Genomic DNA, 12,590 nt, shown 5'->3' on the forward strand with positions numbered 1-12,590 from the left:
GGCTTGTCTGCTACTATGACCTACCACTCCAACAGCCCCGGTAACTTGCTGCTCTCCGGCACTTAATCTGTCCCTGCCGTCCTGGAGGGGTTCTTGATCCGCAACTGAACTGCCACTCAGGAGATGACTCTTCAGGCTGCTGCCTCCATCACTGTGAGCAGGCCTGTGTGCAGCTGAGGGATGCAGAAATGCGGCCTGGGAGGGTGTGGCGTGACAGGGGGTTGCTTTGCGGCTGATTATATTGAACAGGGACTTCTGCAGCAGTGAGAAATCTGAGCAATCGCTGGAACCTTTTGGCCGACCATAACCAGGGGTGGTCATGGCTCCACCAAAGGATGGGTGGTGCCTTAAGTCACATGGACAGTGGTGTGCTGGCATGACAAAGGAAGGGTGGCGGGGGCTCCCTTCTCGTGACTTCAAAAGAAGCAAAGCAAGGCAGGCCTGGCACATGTGGGTTTTATGCATGGCAAAATGGTGGTTATGATGACAAGTTACACTCAGAAGGCTGCTGAGGTCAGAATGTCTGCGTCCACTTGGCACAGGTAGTGTTGAGATTTCACTTGCCTCTGATGTCGTTCTGATACCGGTATCACTCAGGCGGCGGTATTCAGAGAGTGATGACATAGGAGAGACCTGCAGCATAGACAGAACTCCCTGGGTGGGAAATCCATCCCCAGCCTCTGAGTGAAGCTCAGAGGGGCAGAGTTCAGACTGGTTCTCTGGTAATGTGAAGCTGGGTCTGGGACTAATCGATCTCGGCGATTGACTGAAGGCATGCATTTGAGCAATGTGGTTTGCCCTGTGTGTGTCAATAACAGGAGCACTTCCTCTCCGGGTTGCTGCTCCCAATCGAGTCCTGAGCTCTGGACTCAGTGCCCCCCCCCATATTTCACCCTTTTCACAGGAGTGAGGCCGATCTGTGAGAAAAGGGCTACTGCTCTGGAACTAATTGAGGAGCAACCCAAAAGCAAAACATATGTTACTCAAAATGAACAGATTATTACCAAAAGAAAATAGTTTTAATGATAAGATGAGGACAAAAAAAACTTGCTTTCAATGATACATGAATGCATGAGTGTAATGAAAGTGTGATTTCAAAAAATAAATGCATGTGTGTGAATGTAGCACGTTCGGTATCAAGGCCAAGTGATCAGTCACTGCTTTGAAAAAACTGTGTATATTTAACTATATCTGATCATACATTGTCCACCTGGGTGTGTGCTCCTGATACAGACCTGCTGCGTTGCCATAGTAATAGGCTCCAGTAGGGACTGGTAGAGGACACTCTGCTGGCTGCTGTGGGAGTCTGAGTACACTGTGGAGCCCATGCCACTGTCGAGCGTGCTGTCTGCTGCAGAGACACGCAAATCATGCACTCATAAAAAAGTCAAAGATTCAATTTGTGTTTTAAGTGGAGGAGAGCAGAAACTCTTACATGTGACTGAGGTGGCACTGGCTGGTTGGTTACACAGCCTGTTGTGTTGGTCTGCATCAGGCTCTTCTGGTTCCAGCATAGGGGGCTGTCCTACGTGTGCAGCCCCAGCACAGATGCCCTGAGATGGAGTCATCTGGACCCTCTGTCCTCCTTCACTCTGATCCACTGCAACTGCAGCAGATACCGTTCTCTCTCTTCTCCATTTGATCAGTGCCACGCGATCCCTGATCGACTTTCCCACAGTCTTAGCATCACTCTCGTGGAAGAAGCCAGACTCCACCTGACAAAGAAAAAGTAAAGAGCATGACTTCCAGGGTATTTTTAGCACTGAGCACGTGAGAGAAAAGAGGGCGCATTAAAAATGGGAGCGTGTAATGGAGAAGGAGCAAAAAAATGACAAGGGGATCAAAATAATGTGGAACCATTCCCTCTGTCAGCAGTTAGTTCATTGTTTAGTACTGATACATCTGCAAATCAAAAAGCATTGATTTGAAAACTACATCTTGAACTAACTACATCATTAGCAAAAAAGCAATAATGAATGACCAGGAGATCCCCCTGTGACATAGAAGAATGCCGGCCATACAACATCTCATTGTGCTGTTGATCCATATGTCTGCTCTCATCCCCACGGATCTTGTTATAGAGAGGCCTTAATGGGTTATTTCTGGCTTTACAGCCTGGTCGGCACAACACAGACAAATTGAAGGAAAGATCAGACATCACAGAAGGGACGACATATGTGGGAGAGGGAAAGAACTAAAAGGAAGATATTGGTTAACAAAAGAAATGTAAAAAGAGAAAACCAGGAAAGCATGTTTGGCACAGACTGGATCAGTTGTTTGAGGAATAAACAACATGCTGTGAGAAAAAAGACACCAAAGCAACATTTGGGCAGACCTCTGACTAAAGTTCTGTCTTTCACCTATTTACTTACACATGATGTGTAAGCACCCCCTAAAAATCTAAAATTTCAGATTTTGTAAATAATATAAATTGTTGAGTTTCATCTAAAGAAACAAACCTGATCATTAGCACTGCTAACAGCTACAGAACTTTAAGGCACAAAGACATGCAAACCTTACATCCTGTAAATATTAATTGTTAAAAGGCAACGGCAAAATTCTTGGAGCAGAATCAGCTATGTCTAGATGACAGTCAAATGTTTTAGGCAATGTAAAACAAAGACAAGTAAGGGAATTTCAAATTCTAATTTATTATGTATGAAAAATGATTCACTTACCATTTCTTGTGCCACAACCTCAGGGACCTCCTTTTCCAAATCAAACGTGAACTCGATGGCTCCACTCTCCTTGTACTTCCCTTTTAACTTCTTGTGGTCCTCCACCCACAATTTGAGGGCTATTGAGGCCTTTTTCCCATCGTCCTCCTCGGCCAGCTCTACCCTCACACCTGTGTCCTCAGCAAAGAAAGCATGGTTCAACAAGTCCTTGATGGTGTACCTGGGTGAAAGAACAGTGAAGCTCAGATTCTGGTACAAACGTGTATTACACACACTGCAGCCACTCATCTGTAATGTTGAGGGGTTGCAGATGGCCTTTGCATCGGTATATTAGCAGTTCACCTTGGTACAAAAATTCAGGGGTGTCAATAGTGAAAGGACATCTTGGACTGGTCAAACACAGTAATTATACATACATTGTCACTGCCAGGACAAAGTCCCTCACTGAACCTTTGATAGTCATTCTGTAACAAAATTGTGAGACACCCTGCAGACATTGAGGGACACTGCAGTGCTGCTGAGAGCCAAACTAAGAAATACGCAGCAGGAGCAAAAAAGTCACGGAACTGAGATGGCTTTTTGTGGGCCCATTTAACGACACTGGACAATGATGTGGACATTCTCTCACCGCTCCTCTTTCTTTTGGCAGATACACTCCCCAATAATCTCCTTGATTTCAGGATCCATGACCTTGTTGTAGCTGGCTGGCTTCACTCCCTGAGAAAGGGGAAATGTAAACAAAAGGCTGAGGACATACCTTGAAATGATACTGTTATGGATGACAAATATTGGGGAAAAACAAAGGAAAGAGTGCAGTGTGAGGGGGTTGTTTTTTTGATACTCCTCCCCCGGATAATACATTTTAAGTGAAACACTGTTAAATCTTGTCGACCTTGACATTACCGGGCAGCAGTGGTCAGATTGCCTCCAAGTCATTTGCAATGGAATACAAAAACCATCTTAAGAAATCTCTCAAACTATTCCTGCAGCACTGTCAAACGTCTTTTCATGAGAGCTCAATGCATTTACTAAATCATAGGTGAATGCACAATCTCCATCTCCATTCTCAGACACAGTCTTGCTGAGTTTATAAAGTAGGTGCAGACAGGTAGGAGCACCCATCTCCTACTATTACTTTAGTCAGAAGAAGCAGCTGTCTGGAGTCTGCCCCTGTTCCTGAAGATTGTTTTGTTGTAAACTACAATTAGAACACAGCTGGTGTCAAGTTCTATGGTGTTTTGACTGCTCTGAACATCCTCAGCACATGGATGGATTTTTGGATATTTTTCTATTCCACAGTGAAAGGGTTTGATACTCTAAACATTTTGGTTAGGTTATCACAAAATGGTTGCATTTTATATGACACTTATTTATTTTAGTCCAGCGCTCTTTTCCCCTTTTTATAGGCACATCTTACTGAGTTTTCACATTCTCCCTATACTGTATTATTATTATTAAATCTTTCTGCACCTATGTAATCTATATAATCTATATGCATACTCTAGATTAACATTCCAACCAATTATTCAGCTGCATGCTGTATGTACTCAGGGAATAGTATAAAGCTATCATGCTTTCTCTTTGATCAATCTCCTATTAATATCCTGCAGTGGTCTCTGCAGGGCACTCTGATATGCATATGGTAACAATCCAGAGAACAGTATCTAGGGCAATATGGGCATGGAGGCCTTTGCTTCTTTAACAGCCAGTGAAAGAGTCATCTCTTAGATTCCAATGCTGCCAAGTCTCAAGAGTGAAAAATCAATACCGTTCATCAAATCAGGAAGTCTATCATGATTTTAGACACCCCCTAATCCAAAAACAGTTTGCAGTGCACTTTGCTAGCAGAGGTACACTCATTGAAATGGACTGGAATACAGCCTTTAGGCTTTATCTAAAAAACAAAGGAGATTTGGACTCCCTCTGTGACTCCATATGGCTCATTAGATTCTTCACCCAAGAAATTCAAGGCTGAGGTTCGTAGCTGAAACAAACAGAGCAGAGCTCTCTAAAAGAAAGCTGCGTCTCTTCAATTAAAAACACCCTGGGTGTTCTATGTGGTGAAGCAGGAAAAACATCCTTGTCTTTTCTATGCTCCATTTTACTGGTTCATTTTGCTATTAATATATAAATACTTTTGATGTGCCATTTGAATTATTAATTCATGTGCTTGGTTTTAAATGTAAAGAATGTGTGACAGCTAATGCAAACATGATGCAGGTCCTATCCCATATCCAATTTCCAAAACTATTTGCACATCATCAGGACTCACACTTGTGACTTTGCGGTAAATCTGAGCAGCATTCTGACACTCGGAGTAGGGGTATTCTGAGGTGGCCATCTCAAGCATACACATGCCAAAGGCGTAGACATCCACAGCCTCATCATAATGCTCCTCATACATCTCTGGAGCCATGAACTCAGGAGTACCTAAAAAAAGAGAGAACAGCCAAAGGATATTTATCTTCTTCTTTTACCATTTTACCTGAACGATGAATTACATTTCAAAGTCTCTTACCTATGACACTCTTTGCAAATGAGGCTGCCTTGAGTGTTGCCAGTCCTAAATCCCCTATCTTTACTGAGCCCGTAGGGCCAGTAATAAAGATGTTATCACATTTGAGGTCCCTATGGATGATGGGTGGGGTCCTGGTGTGAAGAAAGTGGAGGCCTTTCAGGATCTGTCTGCACCAGCTCCTCAGCACCTTGGGCTTCATTACCTTAAAACGCTTTAGATAGCTGCAGGAGGGAGAGGTAAAACATGTTACCTGTCATATGAGTTACAAAGTACGTTTAAAACACACAAGACATTTCTCAGTTTACTCTAAGTAACAAATAGTAGAATTTGTGATGTTGTCTTTCTACTTTTTGGTCAGGAGTTGTCTTCACAGCATTTGCCTTGAAAACGTACTCACGTTTTTAGCGTCCCTGACGTCATGAGCTCTGTAACTAGAACAATGCACTTCTTCCCTTTAAGGGGGGACTCCCAGAAGTCATAGAAACGGACAATGTTGGGATGCTGAAGACCCTTCAACATCTCTGCTTCCTCCTTAAAGCGCTGACGCTCCATTTTTGAAAGCTTACGATCCTAGAGGGAAGACGACAGATGCAACAAAAAGAAATAATGAATGTGAAACTCTAGTACTATATTTGCTTCACAAGAAGAGGCTGTATCGTTGCAGGCAATTTCATACACAAATTAAATTCATATATCCAGTCGGAAAGACAGTGAGTGAGTGGATTAATGTTTGCTTCAGTCGTTGAGCCATATGCACATCTCTAATTGGACCATATGTATATCAGAGATGATAAACAGTCAACACTTTGTGTGTGGGGGAAGAATCCAGATCAGTGGCTTTCTCAGATGGTAACAAGACGCAGCTTAAATATCTTGCATGGATCAAACATGGAGGCTGTGAGACACAGAATGGTGACAAACCACAGCTACAATGACTCCACGGGGAGAATGAGCCCACACATTAACATGGTCACACCCACAACACACTGCAGCTAAAGGTTGTATGTCATTGATCTTTTTCATCTTTCTCCTTACTCACCCCCCCCTCCATATCTGCAATCTGTCTCCCTCTCTGCACCCCTAACGCCAACCACTCCCTTCTCCATCACCAAACATCCCACGCATACACATTCAGTAACCGCTCTCTTTCCCTGAATCCCTTCCCTCAGCGATTCTCTGTTCGGCTGCACCCACACTGAGCGTACCTTGCTCTAGGTGGTGCCAGGGGTTTCTTTACTGCAATTTCCCTTTTTTAAGCCATCACAGCAACAAAAATACACAACAGATGCGCACATTCAACATCGAGCATAGACCAAAAGCATCCCCACCCCTTACCGAGGCAGACTACACGGACGGTGGAATGCAACGAATACAACCAAGTGATTTCTAATCTATTTAATTATTCAACCACTAAACTGCCTGTGAGAGGAATTAGTAGAACAAGAGCAAAAAAATTACCTAAAACCTAAAAATTATAAAGACACGCTGTGTGATGCAATGTGCTGAAGAGTGGAGTGATAAGATGATGAAGCATGGCGTGCATGTGTCATATCAGGTTCTGTGTGCAAGTGTGTGGGGGGTGGGGATTTTCACCACACTCTTCTGAAGTCCCATGAATAATTCAGCTCTGCAGAGAACCCTTTTTACTGAGGCAAACTGAGCAATGCAAGGGCTGGGGCCGCCCAAGTTAGGCTATCCCCAAGTGTTCCTTGCTGCGCAGGAGCAACATATGCACTGAAGTCTACCTGAGAAAGTCTGGTCTAAAAAGAGAGACAGCGAGGAATGAGACAGCTAAAAGCTAATTTTAACCCTGAAGCGATGCAGCTTTCTTGCCTTGAGGCTATATTCTCCTCTCATTTTCCATTTTCTTTCTTGTTCCTCCTCCTCCCATCATTTCTTCTCTCATCTCTAAAGAGTCCTGCTCCTAAATAACCCCCAGTTCCCACCTCAGAGTGTGTTCCCCCAAGTCCCAAACACACACATTGCTCACACTATTGCTCTCCCAATTCAGTGTTCCCTCTCAGCAGACATGGGGCTTCTGCATAATTCAGAAGTTGCATTTAGACTCAGAGGTGTTGCACACAGCATGGTGAGATACAGACAGATACACATGTATATTGAGACACTGAAAGAAAGACACTCCCAAGAAGACATGCACACACCAGAAAAAGCATATGACAGAAGCATCAATATACAAGACATGTTAATTGCGTTGTGGTTATGGTACGAAATTTGAGCTGTTAAGAAGCGTGACTTAAAATTACATTATATTTGAAATCAGTGCTGCAAACAGACCATCTAGTGTCGGCGTGCATGTATATTTTCAGTATCTTATTAAGACTCAGCTGGCTACAGAGTGGAGCCGCACAGACGAGGTTATACACACAGGCCAAAAGCCATACTGCGCAGCAGGTACAGAAAAATACATTGTGACATGAGCAGGAAGCAATCTATAAAGCTAAGCGCCACACTGCTGCCACCCACTACATCTGTGTGCTGAACTCTATTAGTTCCCCGGCTCTGGTGGCTCATACATCAGCACAGATACATCAGGATGAGATACTGAAGCAGTGGGCCTCTGGAGGAGACCGGGTTACAGATTAAAACATTAGTCCTGGGAACGTCACTGGCTAATATACCATGTAATTGCAAAACTATGTGTTGAAATCAAGTTTGTGGCCAAATGTCACATGGTGTTTCCAAGAAGAAAGCACCTTCAGTGTGGAGTGATGACTGTGAGTTCAGCTACTTTGACTAAGTATCTACGAGTAGAGACAACAACGCTGCAAGAGTCACAGTTCCGAATTAGAGGGACTGGTTTTACACATGCTGTAAGGCTCAAGCTTTTTCACTTTGAAAATATGAATTAATCAGCAATGGCACAACTACTGCTTTGGTTTGACTTTTGAATTACAGTGTTTGCACTTGTAGATGGTATACATTGGAGTACTAGCATCATAGAAGTTTTCTTAATCAGTATGATTCACCCTCAAGTCTACTACTAAGTACCTATTTATTTGAGCTTTATATTTTTATGCTATAGGTACAACATACAGGAAATAGAAACTGTCATGCTATAGTCCAATGTTTAAATACATTAATAGATTATATTTCATGTGGCCTTAGTTTAAAAAAAAAAAGAAGCAGTTTGATGCCAACTTCGCTCATCAGGCTTGTAATTATTATTATGATTATTTGCCTGTCAAAGTCACAGAGAGAGAACAAAAAATGTCATCCAACACACATCCATCAAACAATGAGAGCCCTTCATGTGAAATCAGTTCTGGAGGATTTTGCTATTCAAAACACACAAGTACTGAGCTAACAGTAAAAAGTTCTGTTAGCGTGTCAAAGGATTTATTTAAATTGGAAATTTCTGCCATGAACCGAATAATAAAAACAAGCACAGCTTGTTGAGCTCAAACGACATCACTAACACTATAGTGTGTAGTGCAGGTATAACTTTGTTTTATAAAACATTCAAAAGTTTCTGATTTGAGACACAGCATAAGATAAAGGCTTATTTGCTCTGGTAAGAATTCTTAGGATTATGATGTTTTTTGTACTTTGGCCCAAATCAATGAGGAAGTTACCATCTTAAACCATCTTCAGACATGAACTCGGATTTTCACAACACAGCAGGAGATTATTTGAGTCAGATGCATTTCTACCACAGGAAAACCTTTATAGCATTCCTGTGAGTGTTCCAACACTGACGTAGGCCCTATTCCCCAAAAGCTCTCGAATATTCTTCTTCAGCATTTCCTGTCTACCACACCTCTTTTCTATCCTGAGATATAACTTCTTTATGTTTTTTTTCAGTTTTTTGCATGTGTTATGTGTTAGAAAGGTCCAATATGCCCACTCACTCACTGTATTCTCACAGCTTTAACTAGGGGGCCAGCAGAAAAACTCTGGAGAATTTGTCAAATAAACCCTTTCACAGTTCAGTGCATGTCAGAAAGAAGCATTAGTGGTAACGATAAAAAAAGAAGGTGGAAGAAAGACACCATCAAGTTGGTGTAGTACAATATCATTGAACTAGTGAGATCTAAATATATTAGGAATGCAACAGGTTTCAGCATTAGCCCTAATTATGGCAGCTAAATTACACTCCATCTCGGGTCAGTCTTTCTCCACAGAATTGTGTTCCTAATCACAATTTCTTCTTTCCTAATTAACTCGGCCTCATCCTGATCCCTCCTTTACATGGCAACATTTGGAGTTATTAACAATAGTGTGACAGGGATTTATATCCAAACAACTGGTCCACAGCTTCTACTATAAAACCTAGACAACTAAACCCAACTCAATAAATGTTGTAAGTACTTACAACATTTGGCTAAGGAGATTAAGAAAGAAAATATTTAAACTCAGGATGTACTTGAAAAAACTAAACTAAAACTGCACTAATCATAATCAGAGTAAATCTGTGCACACACACTCAAACACACCACGGAGCAGAGGTTTTAGCATAGCTTATTAACACCGCAATGATGCTTAGGCTCAGTAATAATTGAAATGATAAGATTAGTGATACTCTTTTAATCTATGCAGGCCAAAGTGCTACAGAACCTCATCACTACAGCTGCATCTTATTTAGACATTTCAGCAAGGAGGAGGTTTTAACTCTGGTTGCCATGCTGAAGAAGGTATGCTAATTTCCTTGGCCACCGTGCCACCCTCTGCACCCATCCTTTATAACAGATGAATATTGCAGTGCTTCTGCTGCTGTAACAGAAGCTGATGCAGGAGAAGCTGTGAGCCAGCAGTCTGCCCTCAGCTGAACTGTGTCCCATCAGTCAGGACTGCAGGAAGCTTTGGCCAGCATCTGTACCTGGGAACTCTGTTATCTCTGTTTCTGTCATAAATCCACTCTTAACACCCGAGTTATGCTTATCGGCACACTGGCACTCATGGTGGTGCATAAAACATTTTACATGAGGAAAAACAAAGGGAATGCACAGAGAGATGTTGTGATAGCATCAGAAATACCTTAGATACTGCTGAAAATGCCAAAACGGGCATTGGCAAGTATGTGTATCTATGTACCGATCCGATACCACATCTTGAAAGTATGTTAGTTTCATCACTTTTTTTCTGTCCCTCCGAAACAGCAGTTGCAAAGTAATGTTTTAAGAGTGAAGAAGAGGAACACTTCCTTTCTTGTGTAGTGTAGCATAAGCTAAAGCTAGCTAGAATGTAATTTGTTAATATTTTGGACTAAAAAGTCCCACAAGTAAAACACCACCATGTACCATATGCTAGACTTTTGGAGGAGTGGCACTAGTGTTGCCAGTTACAACACTAGCAATCTCATAAGAACCATCAGACGAAAGTGCACAAAGAGTTCACCAAGGGAAAGGGAAAATGTAATGTTTAAATGCAGGAATTGGATCAGAACTCAAGAATCGACTGATACACAAAGTCCAGGTAATAGAAATGGAAAAACTGTATCAGAACATCTCTAAATGCATCACCCAGCCTTGTCAAGGAAGAGTCTCAAAGATAAACAAGATGACAAGCCCCTAATATACTGTGACAGTAGGACACTCATTAAGTTAAAATCAGCCTATGACCAATTTGTTGTCTGGGTGGGAGTAAGCCAAGAAAAACAAATGAGAAGAGATTAGAGAGACGCTATGTAGAGGAGATGTATGACAGACATTAGCACACCCCAACACCCCTAACTTATTAAGGGGTCAAAGACAAAGCATTATTTCACTGCTGCACTTATGACTGAAATGAACTTGAGTGGCCCATAGTGTATGGCACTTGTGTTTGTTGCAAGAGCGTTTAAGTCCATGAGTGTGTCTGGCTGATTGTGACCAGGAGTTAGCCAATGTGGATTAGGGCAAACAAACCTCTCATAAACCTCTTTCCTGTCACAGACTAAATGCGTTGGCTAACAAACAGCCCTTTGACACACAGACAAAGACACAACAATTGCTGATTACACACTTGACTCCTCAAAAGACTAATGCTGGTTATGCAATTACAATGACAACTACCGACTTTACTTAGGCCTGATCGATCCTGACATTGAGTTTTAAGAAACACATGCATATTTGTAAAAAAATATCTAACTAAATTACTTTCCATCTTTTCTATTTGTTTTACTAGTCTGCACTGCAGCTAGCAGCGCTCTCCTCCTGCGAACAGAAAAGCAAACTCATCTAATGTCATTGTTAGCATGCTAACCTTAGCTTAAAAAGCTTATAAGATTGTATCAGCATCTGAAGAGAGTGGAGATTAGTGTTAATATATTAATTTGATGGTCAAATGTCTAATATTGATGATAAACGTTAATAGTATGTATTCTTTATTGTGAAACTCTACAATCAGTCTTTCACTGTTATTGGCTTTTTTCATTTAAAATCAACAGGGCTTCATAGTTGACAAGAAGCAGCTGTAACCAGTGTGACCAGCAGAATCTGAGGCACAACAGCTGGTGGTTACATCTTTAATACAAACACCAAACATCCAGGCTTAATGGTAACACACAGATATTCAGACACATTGTAAAAGTCACACCAGCTACAAATAGCTGTGGTGCTATGATACCCTGGGTGGCAATTTCACCCATCTGTTCTGAATCATTTTGCTCAATGCCCATGTAAATGAGCACAGCCTAATGAAGCCAGCTTGTACTGGTGCAAGCCAGAAAACCAGGGTAAGTAAGGTGAGCGGTTGGTCTGGCACGTGTGACCAATTCCCAGGATCACTGATGATGAGCCGAGACGAGGCAGAGAGGAAAGTGGTGTTCTGGGTAGAGATGTACTTGAAAGATGAAGTTGAAATGGGAGGCACTGCCAGTCCCCCCTCCCTAGACCATTTTATCAGCTGCTGCAGTGTGGGGGCACAGAGCCAGAGGGACAGCCTTTATTCAGCATCATTTTCTGACCCAGACTAAACACCACACAAACATGGAGGATTTGAAAGCAGCCTTGTTTCTTAATTTATGTGGCGCCTTTACCAAAACCAATCCTGATCATCAATAATATAACAAATTCAAGAATGCTGTGCTTGATTCATCACTGCCATCTTTTAAGGCAAATGGTACTTCAAAGAAACTTAACAGTAAAATCCATAATCACACTACGAACATGATAAATACATTCGTCAGGTTTCATGGAAGTCAGGACTACGAGTAGTGGTGTTACAGACAATTGGTTCCCTGTTTAATGGCGACATCTTTAGAAATACAAAGATAAAAGTCATTTTTATGTGTGCTCCATTGGGCACATGCTTTTGATATATAAGCCATAAACCCATCTGTCACATATACACAAAATAGCCAGACTAGCTATACAATTAACCTTTCTCCATTATTTTTCACTAAAGATCCTTTTAGTGCAAGTCAATCCATTGCAAAATCACTACAATCTAGCATG

At 41.9% G+C, this 12,590-nt stretch overlaps 1 protein-coding gene across 13 annotated transcripts in view; it reads right to left on the minus strand.

The window, feature by feature from the left end:
- LOC109635176 (serine/threonine-protein kinase WNK2-like) overlaps positions 1-12,590 on the minus strand; it is a 39,543-nt gene that overhangs the window by 18,947 nt on the left and 8,006 nt on the right. For 10 of the 13 annotated variants that reach the window (XM_069526615.1, XM_069526613.1, XM_069526617.1 and 7 more), the window contains exons 3-10: positions 5,594-5,766; positions 5,197-5,417; positions 4,951-5,108; positions 3,307-3,395; positions 2,679-2,898; positions 1,436-1,715; positions 1,236-1,351; positions 25-945 (exon numbers count right to left, since the gene is read on the minus strand). In XM_069526615.1, coding sequence (XP_069382716.1) covers positions 25-945; positions 1,236-1,351; positions 1,436-1,715; positions 2,679-2,898; positions 3,307-3,395; positions 4,951-5,108; positions 5,197-5,417; positions 5,594-5,766 — 2,178 coding nt within the window. The remainder of the gene's footprint in view (positions 1-24; positions 946-1,235; positions 1,352-1,435; positions 1,716-2,678; positions 2,899-3,306; positions 3,396-4,950; positions 5,109-5,196; positions 5,418-5,593; positions 5,767-12,590) is intronic. The other 3 variants (XM_069526614.1, XM_069526624.1, XM_069526623.1) reach the window with 3 other exon arrangements.

Source organism: Paralichthys olivaceus, chromosome 6 (assembly GCF_024713975.1).
Source record: "Paralichthys olivaceus isolate ysfri-2021 chromosome 6, ASM2471397v2, whole genome shotgun sequence".
In the NCBI taxonomy this organism is placed as follows: Eukaryota; Metazoa; Chordata; class Actinopteri; order Pleuronectiformes; family Paralichthyidae; genus Paralichthys; species Paralichthys olivaceus.